At 43.3% G+C, this 27,708-nt stretch overlaps 1 protein-coding gene across 30 annotated transcripts in view; it reads left to right on the forward strand.

Moving 5' to 3' along the window:
- Positions 1–1,080: 1,080 nt before the first annotated feature.
- LOC110487604 (microtubule-actin cross-linking factor 1) overlaps positions 1,081–27,708 on the forward strand; it is a 251,689-nt gene continuing 225,061 nt past the window's right edge. For 11 of the 30 annotated variants that reach the window (XM_036971078.1, XM_036971083.1, XM_036971094.1 and 8 more), the window contains exons 1-2: positions 1,082–1,451; positions 5,789–6,061. In XM_036971078.1, the coding sequence (XP_036826973.1) occupies positions 5,818–6,061 (244 nt within the window). In that variant the 5' untranslated portion in view covers positions 1,082–1,451; positions 5,789–5,817. Of the gene's footprint in view, positions 1,452–5,788; positions 6,062–20,630; positions 21,464–27,708 lie in introns of those variants that run through there. The other 19 variants (XM_036971080.1, XM_036971088.1, XM_036971090.1 and 16 more) reach the window with 5 other exon arrangements.

Genomic DNA, 27,708 nt, shown 5'->3' on the forward strand with positions numbered 1-27,708 from the left:
TCCTTAATCACAAGGGTTATTTACAAAAATGAAGAGATACCAATACTGTCACAATATAGCCGATAAACCGTTTTGATGAAGTGTGTGGAGGGAGGGGCGCTGGTAGGAGCTGGATTTTTCAGAAGTTTCAAAAGATTGCCTCATGGCCTGACTCCCGCCAAAGAGTTGCACGTTACTTTTCTGATTCATTACAGAGTCTGGTGGTGACATTGTATCTAGGCCGTGGGACAAGGTGAAAAGGCAACAAACAGTATGTGGTCTAGGCTAGTCATCACAAGGTTTTAATCAAGTGTTTGGTTAAGGGGATTTTGGCCTGTCTGGGCACTGCATTTTCTTTTACAAAACTATAGGCCTATTGTACTGCTTTATTGCCTTGCAGTTGACCTGATTCATTTTCAATTACAGAAATGCGGTCTTCCCTTATTTTGATTAACAAATGGGATTTTAAAGGAGATTGTTTTATTATGTAAGCTAAGTTAAGCAGCCTGTTACATATTACAGCCAAACGTTATGCGACCTTTTATCTTCTGAAGCAAGTCTCCGGTCTAAGTTGCAAAATTGCACTGCTTTTCATTTGGCCAGTCCCACAGAATTGGCTTTAGCCATTAAAGCATCAGCAGCGAGCCTAGTTCATCCTGAACTGTTGGACAGCATTCCGTCTCTGACTGCTCCGCGGAGGGAGGGTCCGTGTATATCGTGGCCAATGGTTATACAGGGAGGACCATTCTTGCAAGCTATTCTCCCGGCCGGACAAGCTGGACTGGGAGGGTCGTAAAAAAACTCTGACAATGTATAGTTATTTAGTTGCATAAATACATATTGGAGGAGGGGTCAGGAGAAACTGTTGTGATTGATCTAAGGATTAAGGATTAATATGATCACATGCAAAGACAAAGAAAGACTTGTTACAAAAGCAGTAGCTAAACACCGCTATTTCGTGGTTGCTATGCATCCACAAATATGCCGAAAGTAAACGCCTCTTTCTCCCCCCCCCCCCCCCCCCCAGTTGGCCGTGAACGAATAGTGTAGTTGAAGTTAGAACACACCGAAATTCCATTTTCGCGACACTTACCATCTCCTCTCCAATAGCTATGGGTTAAATGTTAAACCCTTGATATAGCCTACCCGTTGATGAGGTCAGTAGAGCGAGAGTGAGGGCTAGAGAGCGAGGTGGGGGTTGTAGAGACAGGAAAGAACGGGAGAAAAGGAGGGAGAGGGAAGGAGGGGAATAGACAGCCAGCCATTGCCGAATCACAGTCGTGGTATTCATCGCTTCCTTGTCCCGGGTCAGTACAAACGGCTGAGTAGCAGCCCTGATCAGACCGTCTGTACCTAAACGTGCTTCCGAAAGAGGAAAGACGCTTGTCGTGAGGAGGGCGACTCGAAGAGCCACAGCATCCCTGTCTCTGTAACCCCTTAAAATATTCCGACTCGAGGACAGCTATTCCCCGGTAAGGTTTCGGTGTCGTGGAACACACCATGTGTAGTCTGAATCATATTGCCAGACGTCTGAGATTGTGAAATACATATGATATAATGCATGTATTGTGGTTGATTTTCAGTTGCATTTGTATTACCGATGTGGTAAAACTATTCCCTTATTCAATATCTGTTCTTAATTGCATAGTAAAAAGTTGATATTTATGCAATTGATAAAATGATTGGTGTAATTCATTAGGATATAAATACTAATGTACAGAGAGTTAATATTATTTTGGTCTATCGTTTTATTATAGCCTATCAAAATCGATGTTTTTATCCATGCTTGGTCCTGGTTTAGATGCTTTGTGCTTGAAAAGGAGAAATGATAAGGGGTTTGTAGGTCGAATAGCCTAACACTGTTATTCTACTAATGAGAGTGACACAAAACGCATTTTGTTAACACCGGCATCACAAATGGATAAATGTTATTAGCCCGTAATGCAGGCAGTGTGGACAAAGGGCCCCAGTATGCTCCTTGCCTTCGCTCCCCACGACATTTCGAAATAGGATCGATCTATGATCACTCATGCACACCGTTTCCGCTACATATTAAAGCCCTTGTCTAGCTTTTCCTCATAACGCATATTCTTATGGCTATGGTCTATTGTGATTTCTATAAATCCATAGGCTTGTGCGAGAGCTGTTTATTCAAGCTATTGTGTAATTTATGTTCGATTTCTGAATAGAAGGTGTTCCTGAATAGGATAATTTTATTGATCGGCCATTAATTATCGGTAATAATACCATGGGGACAGCGCACTCATCAAAGACGTCCCTAGAGCAGCATCAATGAATGTTCTACAGTCTGTTTTTACACAAGTCGTTTTATTTTCAGCCTTCCTCACGCTGAAGGCTGTCTGGAAAATATAACAAAAATCTGTGCTAGAGGTGAAAGCAAGATACAGGAGTCACCCGTCGATTCACACACCAGATGGCCATATGTATTTCCCTGTTGTGAGCATCCTTGTGATGATCATAACTCATTAGCTAATATTCAGTCAGTTTGTCAATCTTGCCCCACACTAGTCGAGGTAAACAGTCAAGTAGTCATTTATATCCCATTTTAAATCATTGGCACATTTTCTCCTATTCCAGTGTGATACTTCATACTCATTGCCAAAGAGTATGGCTACTACTCTCACGCCCTTTTCAGCTGCGGTGCACATGGACACACCCCCTTTTCACATGAAATATTCAGGAATCGGAAACCATATGGAATAAAATGTGCTGAGGCTGCACCATCAACTACTCTGTGTTGGCTTTTCAGTAAAACAAAAAGCAATGTCAGACAGTACTGTGTCAACTAGACATCTGTCTCAATTAACAATCTATCACTATCTCTGTCTTTCGGCCTGGCTGCCCATCTGTCTGTATCTACTTGCCTGCCTGCCTGTCCGTTCGTCTTCCTGCCCGGCTGTCTGTCTGTCTACAAGATCAGATCTGGCCATTTATCTCTGAATTTCCTCATTTTATCCCACTTGATATGCACTGTGTGTCTTGTCATGACGGGCAGGGACACCAGAGAGACATCATCATTATAGTCCCGCAACATCATTATACCGGTCGCTGCACACCATAACAGGCGGTGTGTGCGGTACGATAAAACAGTCAATATAGTGCTTTTCTTGAAGGTTATTTGAACAACCGATAAAACCGATTCCGCCCAGGATACATTGAGTACATCCCTGAGAGCAACGCATGCTTCCATCGCTGACCCCAGCATTCTGTCAGGAGAGCATCCTCTTGATACAAGGGATATGACAGTTTGCACTTCTGGAAATATTGATCACAGCTTGGAGTGAGATGATCGGAACATGACGTATGATTCCATTATCATAGATTTTACACACACACACACACACACACACAAAAGCATGCACATATGCACAGTGCAGGTTGACGTTAATTGACGTGAGTCTTGTCCTGGAGGCAGAACTGAGCGATTTCCCCTAGATAGGCCAGCTGCAAAGTCAAAAGTGGCTATATTGTAAACATTTATGAAAACAAAAATGAGCTTTTTGGTCTTAATTTAATGTTAGGGCTATGCATTAGGGTTAGCAGTGTGTTTAGGGTTAGGGTAAGTCTGATTTGTATTACTTTTCTGTCTGTGCTAGCTAGTGACCACTCTGGAGAGCTGCCTCCAGAACAAGAAAAACGCTAACCTGCATATGCAGTACACACACACGCACGCTCTCTCTCCTATCTCCCTGCCATGTTCATTCCCTCAGACAGTCAACTCCAGCAGCACCTCATTAGCTGTGACTTTTGACAGTGGCTCTCAGTATCGGAGCGTGTCTGGATCGCCAGTGAGGTGGAGTTGAGTCTAGTCATTGTGTCAGAATTACTCAGCTGGGGGCCTATATCTATGAGGATCGCTCAACTGTCTCCAAGAATATTCATGCACGTACACAACACTGTGTGGATTATATGCCTTTATGCCTATAGGTAACCCCGCTGCCTGTTCAACTATCAATGAGGATTCAACAGCTGTTACTCGTTTAGTCGGTCCAAAGGCTATGAAGGAATGCTGTTTTGGAATCACTCAGTCCCGGCTCTGGATGGGAACACCTTGCATCCATGGCCATGCAAATCCGGAGGCCAAGTTATAAATTAACCCAGTCAACTGTTCTGCGTCCATACACGGTCCAACTCCAACAACTGTTGTCAGGGGGAGCGAGAGGGAAGAGGACAGAGACGGAGGGAAGAGAGAAGAGAACTGAGACAGTGAAAGAGAAGAAGACTGAAAGAGAGAGAGAGGGAAGAGGACTGCGAGAGAGAACAGAGGGGGCTGTATTGGAAAGGAAATTATTGTAATATTACTTTATTTAGGGTTTTTTCTGGTTTTTCTTTCAAAAGCTGTCTTTTCCTTTCACGCGATGCCACACAAAGCCATATATGACACAGCGTGGCTTTGAACCCCCATTCTGTCTCTATTTATAAACCACTGGCTCCGGTCGCCTCAGAACCAACACTCTGTCAGGCAGCAGCAGGGAACTGAGTAATCCAACTGCACGCTGAGGACGCTGGGAAGGGTTAACCCCTTCCTGGTACCTCAAGAGACATGCTGGAGGAAGTAGGGCAGGCGTTCTGCCCAGGGCTAGACAGGTACAGGGAAATTCACCACAGTTATCACAGATGGAAATAGTATCTAGCTTGTTTGACTTACTACTCACATCTCAATGAAATATTTCCACTACCTAACCACAGCTGTAGTAGTAAGGAGTTTGTATAATTTCAGTTAATTGCAAATGGCTGCTTATGGATGGAATCCCAAAACTCCTTTTTAAAATACCTTTCCTTATTTAGATAGATGGAAAACCGTGGTGGTTTTGTGGTCATCTAAGACCCCCATGAGACGTAAAACTGCAAAGGAATAGTCTGAAAAATAGCTGAACAAAACCAGAATCAAATTGTGTCAGTCATTTAGCATAGAATGGGCTGGGCTGTTCCAGGGTCAGTCTTTAGACAGTAAAACCCATTCAAAGTCCCCAGACACCACTGCGCTGAGGTCAGTTTTATTGATCCCCAATACGATGGACAGAGCCGTAGTCCATGTTCCCGTGGGTCCCATACACATCCAGCTGATCACAGAAGAACTCAGAGCTCCTCTCTTTGCATGACTTGGGTAGAGAGTCCAGTATCGACCAGGACCCAGATTGTATTAATAGATCCCGGAGTGAGTGTATTTGATCAACCTGTCCCTTGGTGTTTCCACATCATTACCTCAGTGACTCAGCAGCAATGTCTGTTGAACCATCATCATCATGACCCCAAGACCCACCTGTCAATCATCTGTTATGGTAGAGTAACGGAAGTCATGCTGCTCTAAAGTTTCCTGTCCTTGTCCTTCGTTGACTGTTGATTGAAGTGGGAGGTGTTTTCACGACAGAGCTCCAGTGACATTGTGATGTCTAGCCATCCTCTTCGCCTTCATGTCAATCATCTCCGTCTTGAAAGTTGAGTAATGGTCTTCTGTCATATGAATTAGAACTCGTCAAACTCGTTGAGCGTCATTGAGACCTGGCAGTTCTGTTAACCTAATTCTTCCTCCGTCCTCCTTCCTATCGTCATCACCATCAATGTTATAACCACGGTGACTTACACGAATTCCACGGAGCCTTGCATTATTCGTGAGCTGTGGCAGATTACACCGTGGATGATGAATTATACAGCATGGCCTATCTCTCATACTTCCTTTCTTTCCCTCCTCTTTCCTCTCTTCTTTCTTCCCCCCTTTTGTCCTGACCTTATTTATACCCCCTCCCCTACACTCTTCCCCATTTCTTCTCCTCCTCTTTTACTCCAGTCCCTCTCTTTTTCCAGCCCTCCGGCGTGATGGAGTCCTCGGACGAGGAGACACTGAGCGAGCGCTCCTGCATTAGCGAGAGGAGCGAGCGGTCTTTGCGTAGCGAGCGCTCGGGGGGCTCCCTGTCCCCCTGCCCGTCCGGGCCCCAGGCCCCCCCTGGGGACACCCTACCTTGGAACCGACCGTCCAGACACGAGAGAGGAGAGAGGAGGAAGAGGAAGACCCACGACTCGGTGCTGGACCCGGCGGAGAGGGCGGTGGTGCGTGTTGCTGGTAAGACGTTCTGGTAAATGTATACTACTGCAACACTCAACTGGCAATGGCAGGGTATACATGCAGAGATGGGAACTGATAATGGCCCCCCTTCAGTGGGGGAAGACTGGAGACAAACCTGTGGCAATGGTTTTCATTAGAACCTCAACATTTTATTACACATGGGAATGTTGTCAGGTTTAATATTGATATAATTCAAGAATTAGCTATCTTTGTAATTGTGCTGTACTGGAGGGAGTTTGGAGGATGTGGCTAGGATGTATATCTCTCCATCCCACTTTACCCTCATGGATGTGGGCTGGGAGTGCATTGTACTAGCCTTGGGTGGAAAAAAGCTATATCGTAGCAGTTCTCCAATTAGCAGCAACTAGGCATATATATTTTGTTAATACCGTGTACTTTCACTAAAGGTGTGTGATACCGCTCCAAAGATATCTGTCAGGTTTATGGCTTGAGGATTCAAAAAAACACTTTTCATCAGTGAACCTGTCATTGTTCCAGCTTGGGTTTTATGAGAGAGTAGAGTGTTTTGTGTTGAGCGACTGAGACACAGAGAACAAAGAATGGTTATGTATGCTGCGGTCGTTTCCTCAGGCATGCAAGCTGCTCTTCGCCTGCTATTTCTGCTAGCTTCAGTGCTCTTTACAAACACAATCAGTGCCCCACTGGGCACAGACGTCAATTCAACGTCTATTCCACATTGGTTCAACGTAATTTCACAACGTTTTCACCAAGTGTGTGCCCAGTGGGGTTGTCGTCCACTAAAATAGATGCATACAAAAGAGATGGATTGATCTGGTGTGTAACAGAATCTAGTCGACTCCTGATAACTGTTGTGAATCATGCACTTAAGCAGCGAACATGCAGATATCCAGACTGAGGAATCAGCATTTGTTTTAAAATGTAACTTAGGACTGGTGAACTGCAATCCACTTAAACAAAACATTTGAACACTTAAACAGGTTGCACTCACCGTGCATTCTGAAAGTATTCTGACCCCTTGATTTTTTCCACGTTTTGTTTAGTTACAGCCTTATTCTAAAACTGATTAAATAATTGTTTTTCCTCGTCAATTTACACACAATACCCCATAATGACAAAGCGGAAACAGATTTTTAGATTTTTTTGCAAATTTATTACAAATAAAAAACAGAGATACCTTATTTACGTAAGTATACAACTTTATTGGGAGTCCACCTGTGGTAAATTCAATTGATTTGGCATGATTTGAAAGGCCTGTCTGTATAAGGTCCCACAGTTGACAGTGCATTTCAGAGCAGAAATCAAGCCGTGAGGTCGAAGGAAGCTCCTGGACAGGATTGTGTCGAGGAACAGATCTGCGAAGGGTACCAAAACATTTCTGCAGCAGTGAAGGTCCCCAAGAGCACGGTAGCCTCCATCAAACAGAAGATGTTTGGAACCATCAAGACTCTTCCTAGAGCTGGCCGCCCGGCCAAACTGAGAAATTGGGGGAGAAGGGCCTTGGTCAGGGAGGTGACCAAGAACCCGATGGTCACCCTGCAAGAGCTCCAGAGTTCCTCTGTGGAGATGGGAAAACCTTCCAGAAGGACAACATCTCTGCAGCGCTCCACCATTCAGGCCTTTATGGTAGAGTAGCCAGATGGAAGCCACTCCTTAGTAAAAAGCAAGACAGCCCACTTGGAATTTGCTAAAAGGCACCTAAAAACTCTCAGACCATGAGAAACAAAATTCTCTGTTCTGATCAAACCAAGATTGAACTCTTTGGTCCGAATGCCAAGCGCCACGTCTGGAGAAAACCTGGCACCATCCCTCCGTTGAAGCATGGTGGTGGCAGCATCACACTGTGAGGATGTTTTTCAGAGGCAGGAACTGGGAGACTTGTCAGGATCGAGGGAAAGATGAACAGAGCAAAGTACAGAGAGATCCTTGATGAAAACCTGCTCCAGAGCACTCAGGACCTCAGACAGGGGCGAAGGTTCACCTTCCAACAGGACAACAACCCTAAGCACACAACCAAGACAACACAGGAGTGGCTTTGGGATAAGTCTCTGAATGTCCTTAAGTGGCCTAGCTAGAAACTGGACTTGAACCCGATCGAACATCTCTGGAGAGACCTGAAAAAAGCTGTGCGGTGATGCTCCCCATCCAACTTGACAGAGCTTGAGAAGATTTGCAGAGAAACTCCCCAAATACAGGTGTGTGAAGCTTCTAGCGTCATCCCCGAGAAGACTCGATGCTGTAATCGCTGCCAAATGTGCAACAACAAAGTACTGAGTAAAGGGTCTGAATAATTATGTAATTATTTATTTTTAGTAAATTTGAAAACATTTCTAAAAACCTGTTTTTTTCGCTTCATCATTATGGGGTATTGTGTGTAGATTGATGAGGAAAAAAACAAGGCTGTAATTTTAACAAAATCTGTAAAAAGTCAAGGGGTCTGAATACTTTCCGAATGGACTGTAAGTACATTTATCAGGATTCAGCTGTATATACTAACCAGTGTGAAGGAGAGAGGAGGCAGTCAACAAATTCCTGGTCAGAGGTCAAGAAAAAGGAGGGAGGAAGGAGGAGGAGTGTGATAAAAAAAATGTCAGTCCATTCGTCACGGTTTACATGTCAACTGTCATGCTAAAGCTACAAACAGGTCTTTATTTTATGGCCTGTTGGCTTGAATTAGTTGTGACATGCGTTTCCGGTGAGACACCGTGTTTCCTTTTTTTGAACCCTTGCTTCTCATTTGAACCCATGTTTTTGAGGTTTCGGACGTACTGGTCAGTTGACAGTTGTGGCCGTCTCCTGGTTCTAAGAGCTGGAATTCACAGCTGTCCTTGATGTGTTGTGGTGCCAGCCTGCCAGGGTTGTGTGTGTGTGTGTGTGTGTGTGTGTGTGTGTGTGTGTGTGTGTGTGTGTGTGTGTGTGTGTGTGTGTGTGTGCAAAAGTCTTTCAAGATTGTGTGTGTGTGTAAGTGAGTGAGTGGGTGGGTAGAGGCAAGGCTGTGTCAGACTGTTGTGGTTTGATGATGAGAGAGAGTTCTTGGCTCGCTGCTGGCAGCAGGACCTTTGACTGACGTCTTGGCTCAAACGTTAAGGCAAAGTTGTTGTGTAGTGGGGTGCAGAATACAGATCTATCATCTTTATTCAAGGAGACCAGGCACTCTTATATTTCCTTTTGGTTTTCATTTTTGATGCAACTGAGGATGAGGATGAGGTGAGAATAAATATAAGCAAAACTACATGCTATGGTGACTGTTTCATAATTCTAATATTCTGTATTATTTGGGTTAAATTGAATGAATTTGACCACCATAATTTGACCAAAATCTGTTTGGTCAAAGATTGGCATGTGGAAATTGGAAGCATTGGCTGAGCATCTGCAGGTCACATGGAACACAGGCTACATTTATCACATGAAAGGAACGTTATTTTAAAAAACGGTTCAAGAACAAGATCTCCTACTATTGTGGATAATTTGTCGAGTTCGGAATGATTTCCCGGCAGCTGTCTTGCCTTGGATATTTGCTGACTGGTATAGCCTATGTGTAAATGTCGGCTGGAGGCAGAGTGTATCCGGGTGTGTGGATGCAGTGGGGGGAAATGTGTTTACATACAGTATGTACTGAGGCCCCAGATATAAGGTGCCTGCATGGAATTGAGGCGTCTAGGCAACTGCCTGCCTGAGCTCTTGCTCAACAAAAATGTCACCAGGCAGCTCAAAGGACATCTCTTAGCCTGGCTCGGCCCTATTCCCCTGTTGCCATGGGGACCTGCATGCACACAGTCTCCCGGTTTCCATGGCTATGAAGGGAGCAGGAAAGACACTGGAAAAGTGAGGGCAAAAGTGAAACAGAGAGAGAGAGCGTTTGAATTTGAATTTAAGTTTGTGAGAAGAAAGACCATTTTTTTTGTGGAGGACACAGAGAAAAGTAGAGGGAGGGATAGAATGAACCCAATGAGGAATCCACAATTAAAAGAGAGATTGGACAGAGAGGAGGAAGGAGAGCATACAGAGAAAATGGGCAAGCTTCAAAGAGGGGGAGGATGGGAAGAAGAGTAATGATGACATATAAAAAGAGACGTGGGCGAGAGAGTACGTGTTGAGGGGACACAGAGAAAGAGGGAAAGGAGAAGTGAGCAATTTGGACCGGGAAAAAGGGAGTTGGAAGGCCACGCTACAAGTCAATTATGTCTGTTACTTAAAACACACGTCAACAGAAGCCCCATACACACAACCTCAGAACACCCTGAGAGCCCAAGCCATATAACTAGGAGTAAAGTGACTAGGCAACAGGATAGATAATAAACAGTAGCAGCAGCGTATCTGATGAGTCCAAATAAGTTAGTGCATACACAATGCAAATAGTCCGGATAGCCATTGGATTACTTCCTGGTATAGAGGTCCTGGATGGCAGAGAGCTTGGACCCGTGCACACTATTTGCTGTAATGCCTTGTGGTCGGATGCCAAGCAGTTGCCATACCCACCGGTGATGCAGACAGTCAAGATGCTCTCAATGGTGCAGCTGTATAACTTTTTGAGGATCTGAGGGCCCATTCCAAATCCTTTTAGTCTCCTGAGGGGGAAGATGCCTAGTTGTGCCCAGGGTCCTTAGCTTAGAGATGAGCTTGGAGGGCACTATGGTGTTGAACGCTGACCTGTAGCCAATGAACAGCATTCTCACATAGGTGTTCCTCTTGTACAGGTGGGAAAGGGCAGTGTGGAGTGCAATAGAGATTGCGTCATCTGTGGATCTGTTGGGGCAGTATGCGAATTGGAGTGGGTCTGGGATGATGGTGTTGATGTGTGTGTGTGTGTGTGTGTGTGTGTGTGTGTGTGTGTGTGTGTGTGTGTGTGTGTGTGTGTGTGTGTGAAGGCCACATTCACTGTCTGCACCTAGACTCAGCATGATCCAACAAAGATGACTCAAGCACATTTCATCAGTGCTACTTTTATCACATAGATCACAAAAAAAGTTGTAGTTTGCACTTATGACCACTAGATGGGGATATAATTATTGTGTCACCCTGTAAAGATCCTGGCAGACTTGCCTTGAGGTCGATTTGATTTGTGGGATATCCTGTGTCTTGACTATAGAGCTGGGATGATAAACCGAAAATGATGGGATACGATCACTTATCGCATGCATTTTGCTGTTATCGTTCATTACGATAAGTAGCCTATACGAGAGAAATGTGACGTTTGAAATGAAACAAGTTTGCTTGTTAATGAGTAATTACAACCATCAAACCAGTAGTAGTAGTTTAATTAAAGGATAATACAAAAAACTGTAGTTTACATTCATGTTTTAAACTTATCGCTCGATTCATCTTTGTGGCATCAAAATTCAAGGATTTTTTTTTCTATATCGCCCAGCTCCTCTTGACCATCTTAACTGTTTGCTCTTATTATCTGATGATGGTGAAGAGAGCACTGTTTATGGAGGGAATCTTATTACACCATTTGGGGTGAATCCAAGTTCACATGTAATGATAAAGCTTCTACAATACCTTTGCCTGGGTTCGAACCCGGGTTTGTAGTGATGTCGCCTTAGACCGCTACACCACTCGGGAGGCCCAAATAATCTTTTGAAGAACCTTTTGGGGTTAATTTTTGAACCACCCCCCTTCTCATATTATAATTAGTAGTAATAATACGCATAACAATAACACAATATTTTAGTTGTCAGTGTTTATTGTGATTTTAGTGGCAAATGTTTGCCGTATCAATTTGTTTGTGTTAATGTTCTCCGTATTCATATCCATAATGATTTTGCAGTGCATGGTGATCGAACATGTTTCCTGTTAAATTCATCAGAGTTGTAGGGAGGGTGAAGTCTGTGAATCCCAAAAAAAGAGTAATTATACAGATGATTAACAAAACATGCATACGACAGTATTCATACCTTGGTTTTTGTGGTAAATGTGAACGAAATGGTTTGCATACACATGCCTTGTCCATAATGTAGAGGCCTATGGGATATTCATTGAAGAGGTAAGGGAGGAAGCTGGTGCATGTGATCTGCATAACATACCAATACCAATTGACATACCTTTGTGTGCCTCCTCCTCTATATACCTGAAGACACAGACACAAAAGTGAGCAGTTCAGTCATCTGCACCCAATACAGCTAGCAGTCAACATATTCTTATAGCCCACATATTCTTACCCCTTTGTTGATTGATATCCATTAAATTGTGTCAATTTTCTGTTTTAGAAAGATTTGCACAAATATGAATAGATAGATGGTATCATCATAAAACAATATAAATGTAGATCATATATGGGACAAACCTTACCTTAAATTGAGGAGATCTTTACATTTTTCAGTTAAGTGCCTGCACCTGCAGTCCTTTCAATTACAAATTCAAATGTTTCAGTTGGGCAGTTAGGTTCCTGCACCTGCTGTCCTTTCAATTACAAATTCAAATGTTTCAGTTGGGCAGTTAGGTTCCTGCACCTGCTGTCCTTTCAAATACAAATCCAAATGTTTCAGTTGGGCAGTTAGGTTCCTGCACCTGCAGTGCTTTCAAATACAAATCCAAATGTTTCAGTTGGGCAGTTAGGTTCCTGCACCTGCAGTCCTTTCAAATACAAATCCAAATGTTTCAGTTGGGCAGTTAGGTTCCTGCACCTGCAGTCCTTTCAAATACAAATCCAAATGTTTCAGTTGGGCAGTTAGGTTCCTGCACCTGCTGTCCTTTCAAATACAAATCCAAATGTTTCAGTTGGGCAGTTAGGTTCCTGCACCTGCAGTCCTTTCAAATACAAATCCAAATGTTTCAGTTGGGCAGTTAGGTTCCTGCACCTGCTGTCCTTTCAAATACAAATCCAAATGTTTCAGTTGGGCAGTTAGGTTCCTGCACCTGCAGTCCTTTCAAATACAAATCCAAATGTTTCAGTTGGGCAGTTAGGTTCCTGCACCTGCTGTCCTTTCAAATACAAATCCAAATGTTTCAGTTGGGCAGTTAGGTTCCTGCACCTGCTGTCCTTTCAAATACAAATCCAAATGTTTCAGTTGGGCAGTTAGGTTCCTGCACCTGCAGTCCTTTCAAATACAAATCCAAATGTTTCAGTTGGGCAATTAGGTTCCTGCACCTGCTGTCCTTTCAAATACAAATCCAAATGTTTCAGTTGGGCAGTTAGGTTCCTGCACCTGCAGTCCTTTCAAATACAAATCCAAATGTTTCAGTTGGGCAGTTAGGTTCCTGCACCTGCTGTCCTTTCAAATCCAAATGTTTCAGTTGGGCAGTTAGGTTCCTGCACCTGCTGTCCTTTCAAATACAAATCCAAATGTTTCAGTTGGGCAGTTAGGTTCCTGCACCTGCAGTCCTTTCAAATACAAATCCAAATGTTTCAGTTGGGCAGTTAGGTTCCTGCACCTGCTGTCCTTTCAAATACAAATCCAAATGTTTCAGTTGGGCAGTTAGGTTCCTGCACCTGCTGTCCTTTCAAATACAAATCCAAATGTTTCAGTTGGGCAGTTAGGTTCCTGCACCTGCAGTCCTTTCAAATACAAATCCAAATGTTTCAGTTGGGCAGTTAGGTTCCTGCACCTGCTGTCCTTTCAAATACAAATCCAAATGTTTCAGTTGGGCAGTTAGGTTCCTGCACCTGCTGTCCTTTCAAATACAAATCCAAAATGTTTCAGTTGGGCAGTTAGGTTCCTGCACCTGCTGTCCTTTCAAATACAAATTCAAATGTTTCAGTTGGGCAGTTAGGTTCCTGCACCTGCTGTCCTTTCAAATACAAATCCAAATGTTTCAGTTGGGCAGTTAGGTTCCTGCACCTGCTGTCCTTTCAAATACAAATCCAAATGTTTCAGTTGGGCAGTTAGGTTCCTGCACCTGCAGTCCTTTCAAATACAAATCCAAATGTTTCAGTTGGGCAATTAGGTTCCTGCACCTGCTGTCCTTTCAAATACAAATCCAAATGTTTCAGTTGGGCAGTTAGGTTCCTGCACCTGCAGTCCTTTCAAATACAAATCCAAATGTTTCAGTTGGGCAGTTAGGTTCCTGCACCTGCTGTCCTTTCAAATCCAAATGTTTCAGTTGGGCAGTTAGGTTCCTGCACCTGCTGTCCTTTCAAATACAAATCCAAATGTTTCAGTTGGGCAGTTAGGTTCCTGCACCTGCAGTCCTTTCAAATACAAATCCAAATGTTTCAGTTGGGCAGTTAGGTTCCTGCACCTGCTGTCCTTTCAAATACAAATCCAAATGTTTCAGTTGGGCAGTTAGGTTCCTGCACCTGCAGTCCTTTCAAATACAAATCCAAATGTTTCAGTTGGGCAGTTAGGTTCCTGCACCTGCTGTCCTTTCAAATACAAATCCAAATGTTTCAGTTGGGCAGTTAGGTTCCTGCACCTGCTGTCCTTTCAAATACAAATCCAAATGTTTCAGTTGGGCAGTTAGGTTCCTGCACCTGCTGTCCTTTCAAATACAAATCCAAATGTTTCAGTTGGGCAGTTAGGTTCCTGCACCTGCTGTCCTTTAAAATACAAATTCAAATGTTTCAGTTGGGCAGTTAGGTTCCTGCACCTGCTGTCCTTTCAAATACAAATTCAAATGTTTCAGTTGGGCAGTTAGGTTCCTGCAAGAACCCCCACCAAATAAGGAGGTTCCTTGATGAACCCCACCTCCTATGGGGTTCTTGGAACAACCTTTTGGGGGCATTTTTCAGTGCCAACAACCTGAAGAACTTTGAGGATCAGAGAAGAACCCTTGTTGAACCCCTAATTTTTAGAGTGCAGCTGTATGCTGTTTGCTCAAGGAATAAGTAGCCGTGCTTGACTTGGGCAGGAGCTCACTGGCGCTGAGTACCGGTACCTCATGTTCTACTGCTTGAGCTCCGGTTCCTCTTATAGAATATTAGCTCAAAAGTATTGTGGAGTTCCTACATCTAAATATAACACCAGTACCAGCACCCAAAATGAGTACCGGAACCTATTTCAGTCCAAGTCAAGCACTGATAAGAAGTCATATGGTAGGCCTATTTTATGACGTTTCCACTTGATCAGAGTATGACGTTATCTCCCTTTCACACTGAATGGTTATCGAAAGAGAGAGAGCTGGAAAGATTTTTGAGATACGTTGATGAACAAACTACTTTCATTCTCAATGGATGTAAATACATGACTTTGTTTGAAGTGAAGGAAACATTACTTTGAGAAGCTCCACCGCTCATTAGTGGTGGTGCGTCAAGCCAATCAGAAATACTATCAGGTCCCCTAATGGGCACATTTGATATGCCTACATTTGCGCGCAGGCCAGGTAACCTAAAGGCCTACTTCTAAGTGTAATCAGGTGCGAGTCCTTACTCAACATTTACAGGATCGCTCCAAACAAAAGACAATGACTAAATTGAATTGACAAAACTCGTAAATGGAATGAAATAAACCATAGGTTGCACAGGTTGTGCGCTCTGCGAACGTGTCTACTCCAACAATGAGAACCGTAAAAGACTGGAATAATATTATATTGATTGCATGAACAGAAATGACCGTAACCAAACAAAAATTGTAGATTCGAAATTATAGGAATAAATGGTAAATGTACTACTGGTGATATATGTAATGGGGAATTGATATACAACAACAAACTAACAGAAGTAATTCACACAATAATTATTATTGAAATATTATTTTATGAAACAATGAATGTACACAAATTGGCAGGAGAGAGTGCATTCTGGAGAGGGAAGTGCATTGTGCATCTGGGTGCTGCATGGTCAATACGACATCTCCATTGGACATGCAGCATTTCAGGTGATATGGCCTCTGCAGAAGTCAGGGCATTGATACTTCTAGGGCTTCGCGGAGCAGTGCAAAGCTGTTGTGATAGAAGCCGTCAAGGAAGTGAGTTTATGTTCATACAGGATGTACTGCCCCCACCTACCGTCAACCAATCATGTCAATACGGAGCTAGACAGAGACATTTGGGAGGCGCGCGGTGATGCGGTACGGAGCTCAATTTGGACTCTGCATGCCTCTGGAGACTCCGCAATTGCGTCACACTCTCCATAGGGAGCCACACCTGTCAAAAGTTTTAGAACACCTACTCATTCCAGGGTTTTCTTTTTTTAAAACTATTTTCTACGTTGTAGAATAATAGTGAAGACATCAAACCAATGAAATAACACATATGGAATCATGTAGTAACCAAACAAGTGTTAAACAAATTAAAATATATTTTATTTTTGAGATTCTTCAAATAGCCACCCTTTGCCTTGATGACAGCTTTTCACACTCTTGGCATTCTCTCAACCAGCTTCATGAGGTAGTCACATGGAATGCATTTCAATGAACAAGTGTGCCTTCTTAATTTGTGTAAATATCTTTCCTTCTTAGTGCGTTTGAGTCAATCAGTTGTGTTGTGACAAGGTAGGGGGGTATACAGAAGATTTGGTAAAAGACCAAGTCCATATTATGGCAAGAACAGCTTGAATAAGCAAAGAGAAACGACAGTCTATCATTACTTTAAGACATGAAGGTCAGTCAATACAGAAAATTTCAAGAACTTTGAAAGTTTCTTCAAGTGCAGTCGCAAATCCCATCAAGCGCTATGATGAAACTGGCTCTCATGAGGACCGCCACAGGAAAGGAAGACCCAAAGTTATCTCTGCTGCAGAGGATGTTCATTAGAGTTACCAGCCTCAGAAATGGCAGCCCAAATAAATGCTTCACCGAGTTCAAGTAACAGATACATCTCAACTAGGGATGCACCAATATGACATTTTGGGCCGATACAGATATCCGATATTTTCCTTGCCCCAATTTTGTTTTTGCGGCCTTTTAAGCATTCTAGTACAGTTATATAGTTGAAACACACACACACACTGACCAGAAAGTTATTTTGTTGGAATTTACGTATGTCCCCATTTCCAGTGAAACATAATCAAAACCTATTTCTTTCACTTACTTGCTGTGCTGTTTCGTTTTTCATTCTCAACCAGGATTTCATCATACATGTTAAGCAGTTTCAGCTCTATCTGCCCATGACCTCTCTTCCTCTGTGCACACTGTCACTGTGTCCATTACCATCTTGAACCAGATGTGTCTGTAACCCTGTTTCTTGTCTGCATTGAAGTAACGGTCCTTGTGCCTACAGTTGAAGTCGGAAGTTTACATGCACCTTAGCCAAATACATTTAAACTCAGTTTTTCACAATTCCTGACATTTAATCCTAGTAGAAATTCCCTGTCTTAGGTCAGTTAGGATCACGACTGGCTCGAGGTGCTCAACCAGTCGGCGAAAGCCAACATCATCCACAACAGAGAACAGTTGATTGTCAAGGGCAATGAATTCCATTATCTTGGTGTTAATGGATTTCGCCTTTGAGTTGTCTCACTGAAATGTTGTTACTCTTTGAAATGACTGCTCGACTTGAACTTGTTTAGTTGTTGGAAGTGTGCGCTTAGTATCTTTCTGCTTTTGTTCTGTGTAGCGCTGTATTTTTTGTGGTGTCAGTACATCATCTACCTATGTTATATAGGTATGTACATCATCTACCTACGTTATATAGGTATGCACGTCATCTACCTACGTTATATAGGTATGTACATCATCTACCTATGTTATATAGGTATGTACATCATCTACCTATGTTATATAGGTATGCACTTCATCTACCTACGTTATATAGGTATGCACGTCATCTACCTACGTTATATAGGTATGCACGTCATCTACTTACGTTATATAGGTATGCACGTCATCTACCTACGTTATATAGGTATGCACGTCATCTATCTACGTTATATAGGTATGTACATCATCTACCTACGTTATATAGGTATGCACGTCATCTACCTACGTTATATAGGTATGTACATCATCTACCTACGTTATATAGGTATGCACGTCATCTACCTACGTTATATAGGTATGTACATCATCTACCTACGTTATATAGGTATGCACGTCATCTACCTACGTTATATAGGTATGTACGTCATCTATCTACGTTATATAGGTATGTACATCATCTACCTACGTTATATAGGTATGCACGTCATCTACCTACGTTATATAGGTATGAACGTCAGCTTTGACATCGGTTTTGCACATCGGTGTTAAACTAGACATCGGGCCGATGCTGATGGTGACATTTTTAGCTAATATCAGCCGATTCCGATATGCTCACCAATATATTGTGCATCCCTAATCTCAACTGTTCAGAGGAGAATGTGTGAATCAGGCCTTCATGATCGAATTGCTGCAAAGAAACCACTACTAAAGGACAACAATAATAAGAAGAGACTTGCTTGGGCTAAGAAACACAAGCAATGGACATTAGACCGGTGGAAACACAGTGGGGCAAAAAAGTATTTAGTCAGCCACCAATTGTTGTGCAAGTTCTCCCACTTAAAAAGATGAGAGAGGCCTGTAATTTTCATCATAGGTACACTTCAACTATGACAGACAAAATGAGGAAAGGAAATCCAGAAAATCACATGGTAGGATTTTTAATGAATTTATTTGCAACCAAGGATGAACCGTGGTTGCCTTCCAAGCAAGGGGAACCTCCCCAGAAAGGAGAGACAGGTTAAAAAGGTCAGAGATAGGCTTGGCGATGATAGGGGCAGCAACCTTAAAGAAGAAAGGGTCTAAACCATCTGACCCAGATGGTTTTTGGGTGTCAAGTTTCAGGAGCTCCTTTAGCACTGCATACTCCGTGACTGCCTGCAGGGAGAAACTTTGTAGCGGGGCAGGGGAAAAAGAGGGGGAAGCATCGGGGATAGTCACAGTAGAAGGGGTGGGAGATTAGGAAAAGTTGGATGGGCAAGGAGGCATGGCTGAGTCAAATAGGAATCCTGAGTTAATGAAGTGGTGATTTAAAGAGCTCAGCCATGTGCTTCCTGTCAGTAACAACCACATCATCAACATTAAGGGACATGGGCAGCTGTGAGGAGGGCTTATTCTCCAGGTCTTTAACCGTTTTCCAGAACTTCTTGGGGTTAGACCCACAGAGAGAGAATTGCTCCTTAAAGTAACTAACTTTAGCCTTCTGGATAGTCTGAGTGCACTTATTTCTCATTTGCCAGTCAGCCTAAGTATGTGTGTGCCGAGCCTTTCGCCAAATGCAATTCTTGAGGTGGAGTAACCAGGGGCTGAACCTGTTTTTAATTCAAATTTTCTTTATGGGGGTGTGTTTGTTAACAATACCCCTGAAAATATCAAAAAAGAAGGTCCAAGCGTCTTCGACAGAGGGGATCAAGCGGATTCTATACCATTTTACAGAGGCCAGTTCATGAAGGAAGGCTTGATCATTAAAGTTTTTATTTTTTTAACTAGGCTAGTCAGTTAAGAACGAACAAATTCTTATTTTCAATGACGGCCTAGTGGGTTAACTGCCTTGTTCAGGGGCAGAACGACAGATTTGTACCTTGTACCTTTGTACCTTGGGGGTTTGAACTTGCAACCTTCCGGTTACAAGTCTAACGCTCTAACCACTAGGCTACCCTTAGCAAGTGCCTATGACAAATCAGGACATGTCATTTTACAGGCTGTAAAACAGTGATCACTAAGGTAATTACAGAAAACAACAGACTGATTGATACCTATCAGGATTATTTGTGAAGATAACATCAAGGAGAGTAGCCTTTTCTGGGTGTTTGGAGTCATACCTTGTGGGATTGGTGATAATCTGAGAAAGATTTAGGGAGTCCCATTGCTTTAGGACTTGGTTAGGTGATTTAAGCATGTCCCAGTTTAGGTCACTTAGCAGGACAAATTCAGACTTAGTGTAAGGGACCAGGAGAGAGCTTAGGGCAGGTAGGGAACAGGCCAGGGTGCTGATGGTGGACGATAGCACCCAGCAACAGTCAACAAAGAGCTATTTGAAAGTTTAATGCTTAAAACCAGCAAATCAAGTTGTTTTGGGACAGACTTGGTGGAGACAACCGACCACTGAAGGTGATCCTTGGTAAAGATTGCCACTCCCCCACCTTTGGAAGATCTGTCTTGCCGAAAAAGGTTATAACCAGAAAGGTTAACATCAGTATTCAAAACACTCTTCCTTTAACCACGTCTCAGTAATGACCAACACATCTGGTTTGGAGCTGTGAACCCACACTATTGATGTTTTTGTGTCTGTAAAAATGTATTTATTGATTGGCTTCACCTGTGTGGCACTCTGACACATAATGTGCTTTGGTAGCTGTTCAGACCCCTTATTGTAGGCACATATTTTTCTGGATAGGAGTGTGCAAAATTACCATCTTGATTTTAGGTTCCATGAAATACAGCACATTCTTTTAAACTGTTATGCGTGTGGATTGTTGTTGGAACAGTGGTACTTTTCTGTTCTCAACTGGCATTACATTCAATTGTCGTTTAGATGCCAGGCTCAGCATTGGTTCAGTCCAAAACAGAAGCAGGTTTCTTCAAATCAGATTACTCGACACGCCATCTTTTTTAGTAAAAGGAGATGGTGCCTTAACACCAGTCGGGATACCACAGTGGGGCGCTCCAACCCTACTTTACGCACTTGTGCCACAGCAGCCATATATTGACCTACAGCGACACATTTCTTCTGCTGGAGGTTTCTGGCGTGGCTGGTAGAGAGGGATGGATGACAGCCACTGCAGGAAGAATAGAGAAACCTGAGCGCGAGATGAGAGAGAGAAAGAGAGGGAGAGAGAGGCATTCGGAGAGTCGCAGCCCACAAGCCGTGTCTTTAATAGAAGCGGCCATTGAGCTGCTAAGAAGCATGTAGAGGAGCTAAAGCGGTTTAATCGAACCAAGAAGACACCGATTAAAAGGGATATAAGAACCGGTGTCCGGATACTATTTCAGTGGAGCCTTGTTACTGATTTCGGAAGGAGCTATCCCACTACGACCCACCTTGCCTTTACGCAGACACGCTTCAGTGGCGCTCACATAAAACACATTCGCCGGGTAGGAAGGTCTGGAGGGGGTGATTTTTATAGAACACGGCGAGCGATGCGCCTGGAATTGTGGCTTGACAAACACAGACAGTAATGGGTCGATATATTCAATGAAATATCGGTAGGCTATAACGTTGATAGACAATTACAATTATTTTTGTATTGGATAGAAGGTTGGCGCTTTCGGTTGCTTATTCGGTCCACATATTTTATTCAAACTACGAATGACTCGACTTGTCAAGTGAGCGGCTTCACTTTTTCCTTCAACCAATTAGCCTTGCGAATCGCCACTTTCACAAGCAAACAAGGGAGAGGAGCACATCCACTGTGGCTTTCAACGCAAAACGGATTTGACAGCTGTGTTTGCGAGCAGAGGACCCGGATCCACCGTCCTGGATTACTGCGGTAGCGGGCCATTCGGCTGCTGGCCACCGGTAACAGAGGCACCATGGCCGGCTTCATCCCGGGTTTACAGCCGACCAGCCATTCCCAGGAGAAGGAATTCGCCCAGGCGTACGAAGATGTTCTGGAGAGATACAAAGGTAAGGAACGAGAAGAAAGGAGTGGGCCCTGGCCTGAGTTGATCTTTGGCGAGACAACGGGACAATGTCATAATCTCGATTGTTTCATTGTTTACATGTTGGATAAATAGGCTACACTCGCTATGCTACTTTTTCTCCCATCTGTGTTTCATTGAGTGAAACCAACTGCGTGTGTTTCAAGTCTGATCTTGGTAATAAATTGTGGCATCCAGACGCCAAAGGAAGCAGTTTTATTAAGTCCCATGCCAACTAACGTCAAGGAATTTACCCAAATGACATGCACTGTTGTGCGTGGAGTTTGTTCCCAAGACACGAACATATTGCATAATAGTTAGTAACACAATTTCTCCCTTTTGGTTGCACATTTTAAAACATGGTTCTTAGTTTTAATAACTGAAACGCTACATAGCCTGAAACCAACCCAGTTGTTGGACCTATTCCACCATGTTACCACCAGCATTGAGACGTGCTGTTTTATAATCCCGATGACAGGGGCGCTTTAAAAATTAATGCCTCTACTGAAATTGACGGTGATGGAAGCGGGGAGGGAAGGGTGAGAGAGAGGGCGGGGGTGATGACAATTGACGTGGGTCACAACTTTAATTTAAAACAAATATTTAACAAGGCAAGTTGAGAACAAATTCGTATTTACAATGACGGCCTACCCAGGCGAAACCCTAAACCGGAAGAGGCTGGGCCAATGGTCGGGCGGCGCACAATTGGTTTGGCCAGGGTAGGCCGTCATTGTAAATAACAATTTGTTTGCCTAAAAAAATAAAATTGTGTGCCGCCCTATGGGACTCCTAATCATGTCCGGTTGTGATAGACTGGAATCGAACCAGAGGCTGTAGTGACTGCTGTGCCACTCGGGAGCCCATCTGTGATGCTTGGGTCTTGATGAAAAGAGAGTCCTTTTAAATGATTGGTTATTGTAATGAAATGCTACTCTCTTTGGGGTAGTGTGTGTGTGTGGTAAGGAGTGCTTTCATCCTCCTAAGACACTTCAGGTAGTCAAACACTTGGGAAATAACCGCAGAGGCATAAACAGCGGGAAATAGATTTATTTTAAATGTAGAGGTATTGTGGGGAGGGTAGGACCTAAATGATTCTTGTAACAGAGTGAAAGGTGTATAGACATGGGTAATGACAATGAACCACAAAACCACATAGCTGAACATGTGCAGACAACGGCATGCTTTTCCACACACAACCATTTTGAGTGGCCTTTCAACATGTTGCACATTCATTGCCACTGATGGCAAGCTTGTATGGTGGCAGTACTTAGTAACAGCTGGTTTTATGTCAGTGTATATCAGCCAGTTGGGTTTGTTCATTGCCTCAGTAAACAAGTACTTGGCAACGTTATTATAATCAGTGGGGCTGGGCAACATCATGTTCGTGTTGATAATTGTAACGGTGAATTACAGATTAGATACCGTTTCAACTCTTATAACTGACACAGGAAATGTTCTTTTTTTGACCCAGTCAACATCTCACAGCCAATGAGCTGAACTGTGGCTACTATGTTAAACTTGTTTTAGCCTACATTGGAACCAAACTTGTCACACTAATGCGTAGTTAACCTTCCTTGTTACTTCCAATAAATGAAACTACCAGTTTTGGGGAAGCTACTAAATAGTTTACCAAGCTACCAATTACTTCACACTGGAATAAGTTAAGCTATTCTAAAGCTACCCTTAAGAACAATATAGTTTACTTAACTTTTCTAAGTAACTTTAGTTAACTACTTCCTGAAAAAGTATCATATGTAAATCTGAAATGTCATCGACTACAAATTGCAAGACTGATCACTTAAGGGTCATGTTATCAGAATGTGTAATTTATCCTAATTAAACACAAATGTTTCAAGTGAAAATTAGGCAGATCTAAATGATTACTTACTTAACCCATATTTAATTTTTGCAAAGAAAAAGTAGTGTGTAATTCCAGTTGTTAGCTACATGGCAAAGTAAGGAACTACTGAAAACACTACCTTGATTTGAATTGAGTTCCACTACCACCAACCAAGCTACCGCAACATGAAAACTGAACAAAAATATACACATAACATGTAAAGTGTTGGTCCCATGTTTCAGGAGCTGAAATAAAAGATCCCGGTAATGTTTCATATGCACATAAAGCTTATTTCTCTCAAATGTTGTGCTCAAATGTGTTCACATCCCTGTTAGTGAGCATTTCTCCTTTGCCAAGATAATCCATCCCTCTGCCAGGTGTGGCATATCAAGATGCTGATTAAACAGTGTGATCATTACACAGGTGCACCTTGTACTGGGGACTATAGAAGGCCACTCTAAAATGTTTTGTTACACAACACAATGCCACAGATGTCTCAAGTTTTGAGGGAGTGTGTAATTGGCATGCTGACTGCAGGGATGTCCACCAGAGCTGTTGACAGAGAATTGAATGTTAATTTCTCTAGCAGTAAGTCCGACCGGCCTCACAACCGCAGACCACGTTGATGGCATTGTGTGGGCGAACGGTTTGCTGACGTCAACGTTATGAACCGAGTGCTCCATGGTGGGGTTATGGTATGGGCCGGCATAAGCTATAGACAACGAACACAATTGCATTTTATCGATGGAAATTAGAATGCACAAAGATACCGTGATGAGATCCTGAGGCCCAATGTCGTCCCATTCATCTGCCTCCATCACCTCATGTTTCAGCATGATAATACACTGCCCCATGTCGCAAGGATCTGTACACAATTCCTGGAAGCTGAAAATGTCCCAAGCCTGCATATTTTCCAGTTGAACATGTTTGGTATGCTCTGGATTGACGTGTACAACAGCGTGTTCCAGTTCCTGTCAGTATCCAGCAACTTCGCACAGCCATTGAAGAGAAGTGAGACAACATTCCACAGGCCTCAATCAACAGCCTGATCAACTCTATGCTAAGGAGATGTCGCGCTGCATGAGGCAAGTGGTGGTCACACCAGATACTGACTGGTTTTCTGATCCACTGCACTTTTTTTTTTTTAAGGTATCTGTGACCAACAGATTCATATCTGTATTCCCAGTCATTCATTTATTTCCATTAACTGATTTCTTTTATATGAACTAACTCAGTAAAATCTTTGAAAATGTTGCATGTTTTTTGTTCAGTACAGTTAAATTACTAGTTGAACTACATGTACAGTTTAAGTTGGAAGTTTACATACACTTAAGTTGGAGTCATTAAACCTTGTTTTTCAACCACTCCACACATTTCTTGTTAACAAACTATAGTTTTGGCAAGTTGGTTAGGACATCTACTTTGTGCATGACACAAGTCCCTTTTTCCAACAATTGTTTACTGACAGATTATTTCACTTAGTGTATCACCCAGTGGGTCAGAAGTTTACATACACTAAGTTGACTGTAACTTTAAACAGCTTGGAATGTTTCATAAAATGATGTTATGGCTTTAGAAGCTTCTGATAGGCTAATTGAAATCATTTGAGTCAATTGTAGGTGTACCTGTGGATGTATTTCAAGGCCTACCTGCAAACTCTGTGCCTCTGCTTGACATCATGGGAAAATCAAAAAATAAATCAGCCAAGACCTCCAAGTCTGGTTCATCCTTGGGAGCAATTTCCAAACACCTGAAGGTACCACGTTCATCTGTACAAACAATAGTAAGCAAGTATAAACACCATGGGACTACGCAACCATCATACCGCTCAGGAAGGGGATGCGTTCTGTCTCCTAGAGATGAATGTACTTTGGTGTGAGAAGTGCAAATCAATCCCAGAACAATAGCAAAGGACCTTGTGAAGATGCCGGAGGAAACCGGTACAAAAGTATCTATATCCACAGTAAAATGAGTCCTATATCGACATAATCTGAAAGGCCGCTCAGCAAGGAAGAAGCCACTGCTCTTAAACCTCCATAAAAATGCCAGACTACTGTTTGCAACTGCACATGGGGACAGAGATCGTACTTTTTGGAGAAATGTCCTCTGGTCCGATGAAACAAAAATAGAACTGTTTGGCCATAATGTCCATCGTATGTTTGAAGGAAATAGGGGGAGGCTTGCCAGCTAAACACCATCCCAACCGTGAAGCACGGGAGTGGCAGCATCAAGTTGTGGGGGGGCTTTGCTGCAGGAGGGATGGTGCACTTCACAAAATTGATGGCATCATGAGGTGGAAAAATTGTGGCTATATTGAAGCAACATCTCAAGACATCAGTCAGGAAGTTAAAGCTTGGTCGCAAATGGGTCTTCCAAATGGGCAATGACCCCAAGCATACTTCCAAAGTTGTGGCAAAATGGCTTAAGGACAACAAGGTAAAGGTATTGGAGTGGCCATCACAAAGCCCTGACCTCAATCCCATAGAACATTTGTGGGCAGAAGTTTTGTGCGAGCAAGGAGGCCTGCAAACCTGACTCAGTTACACCAGCTCTGTCAGGAGGAATGGGCCAAAATTCATCCAACTTATTGTGGGAAGCTTGTGGAAGGCTACCCAAAACGTTTGAGCCAAGTTAAACAATTTAAAGGCAATGTTACTCAATTAGTATTTGGTATGTAAACTTCTGACCCACTGGGAATGTGTTGAAAGAAATAAATGCTGAACTAAATAATTCTCTCCACTATTATTCTGACGTTTCACATTCTTAGAATAAAGTGGTGATCCTAACTGGCCTAAGACAGGGAATGTTTACTACGATTAAATGTCAGAAATTGTGAGACTAAGTATGTAAACTTCCGACTTCAACTGTAGTTCACTACTCCCCAACACTGGCAACTACTATCGGTGTTTCCCCTAGAAATAGTCATTGTCGTGGTGGGCAAGTCCCTCAGTCTACCCAGAACCATTGACGCTTAACTCTGTGTTCTGTCAACACTAAGATACAATGTCCCCGTCCAAAGGTAGTTTCCACAATAGAATCACGCATACACATCACACAGATGTCATATTGGTTTGTGGCTAAGATTCCCCTCTGGTCTGACTGAAGTAGTGCTTTATGCCATGAACTTGACCCGACGGCCCCTTTCCTACCGTGTGTGTGTGTGTGTCACTTGTGGCAGTTCCATGAAGAAAATAGGGAGAAATGCGAACTGTCAGGTGCTGACAGCATTGCTTGACTGTTATTGGAGGCTATATGATACTGGTTAAATGATTCAGGAGAGAGGCTGTGTGTTGTCTCAAAGGAAGGCATCGCTCTCTGTGTGTGTGTGTGTGTTCCACTGTCTGTTGTTCAGGGAGTTGACGGGTTCTCAATAACAATTGACAGGATATCCAGTAAGAGTGACTGGCTTGAGCCCAATGAAAAGCTAAAACACAGGGACGTAACTCATAAAATGGACACACACCCGTCACACAGTCCCAAGACGGACACCAGGTTCAGGGGTGTAAGACTGACAGATCGAAAAAATGTGAGGAAAAACGAGCCTCGGCTGAGAGGCTTACAAGGAAACCAGAGAAAGTCGTTTTTAGTTGAAGTTCAAGACCTGACTGTTGGCCTCTTGCTCCACCACTTCTCCCCCACATTGCATAGCCTAAATAGAACATTCCAGACTGCCTGTTTATGTGCAGTTCAACAAGACAGATCCACGACCTCCCTGACCTGAGGGCTTTCCATCCATCCGCGCTTGGTTTTGCCCATGTAATGTGACCGCCAACTCGCGCCAGCTCTGTCCTGCGACTTTGTCTGTTGTTTCCACAGCTACTAGCTAGGCTCTGTATGCTTGTTTACCCCCGAAGCAGGACAGGAAGAGCGCGATGGATGGTAAGAGCTCCCTCCCTGTGGCCTTTTCACTCCTCAGTCCTCGTATTATTATGCTCTGCGGTCACGCACATACACTGACACACACACACACACTGGCACTGTCAGACACCGACACACGCTGTCGTCTCACACACATACAGTACATTCACAGTTTTAGACACTCGCACTTCGCAGAATGCGACCCTTAGACTCCGAGGCGAAGCACACAGGTTTTTACTTGCACATTTCCAGGCCCCACACTCGCTGTGCATATTATTCTAATGGAGACAACGAGCGGAAACTTACAGAAGAATATCAGGAAACGTTCGTATTTCCCCTCCGGAGTTGTGCTGACGCTGGTGTCCCCGATTTCTTATGGCAGACAGGAAGAGCCAGGTCGTTCGAGGCCTGTTCTTCCTGCCTCTCCAATTCGCCACATGCAGACTTGTACAGTACCCTGTCTTTCCACTGCTTCATTAAACTCTATCTACACGGTGCTTTGAGTATTGTCGCGGCCTGTGAAAACTGGTGCC

The sequence above is a fragment of the Oncorhynchus mykiss genome, chromosome 32 (genome assembly GCF_013265735.2).
Source record: "Oncorhynchus mykiss isolate Arlee chromosome 32, USDA_OmykA_1.1, whole genome shotgun sequence".
Classification (NCBI taxonomy): Eukaryota; Metazoa; Chordata; class Actinopteri; order Salmoniformes; family Salmonidae; genus Oncorhynchus; species Oncorhynchus mykiss.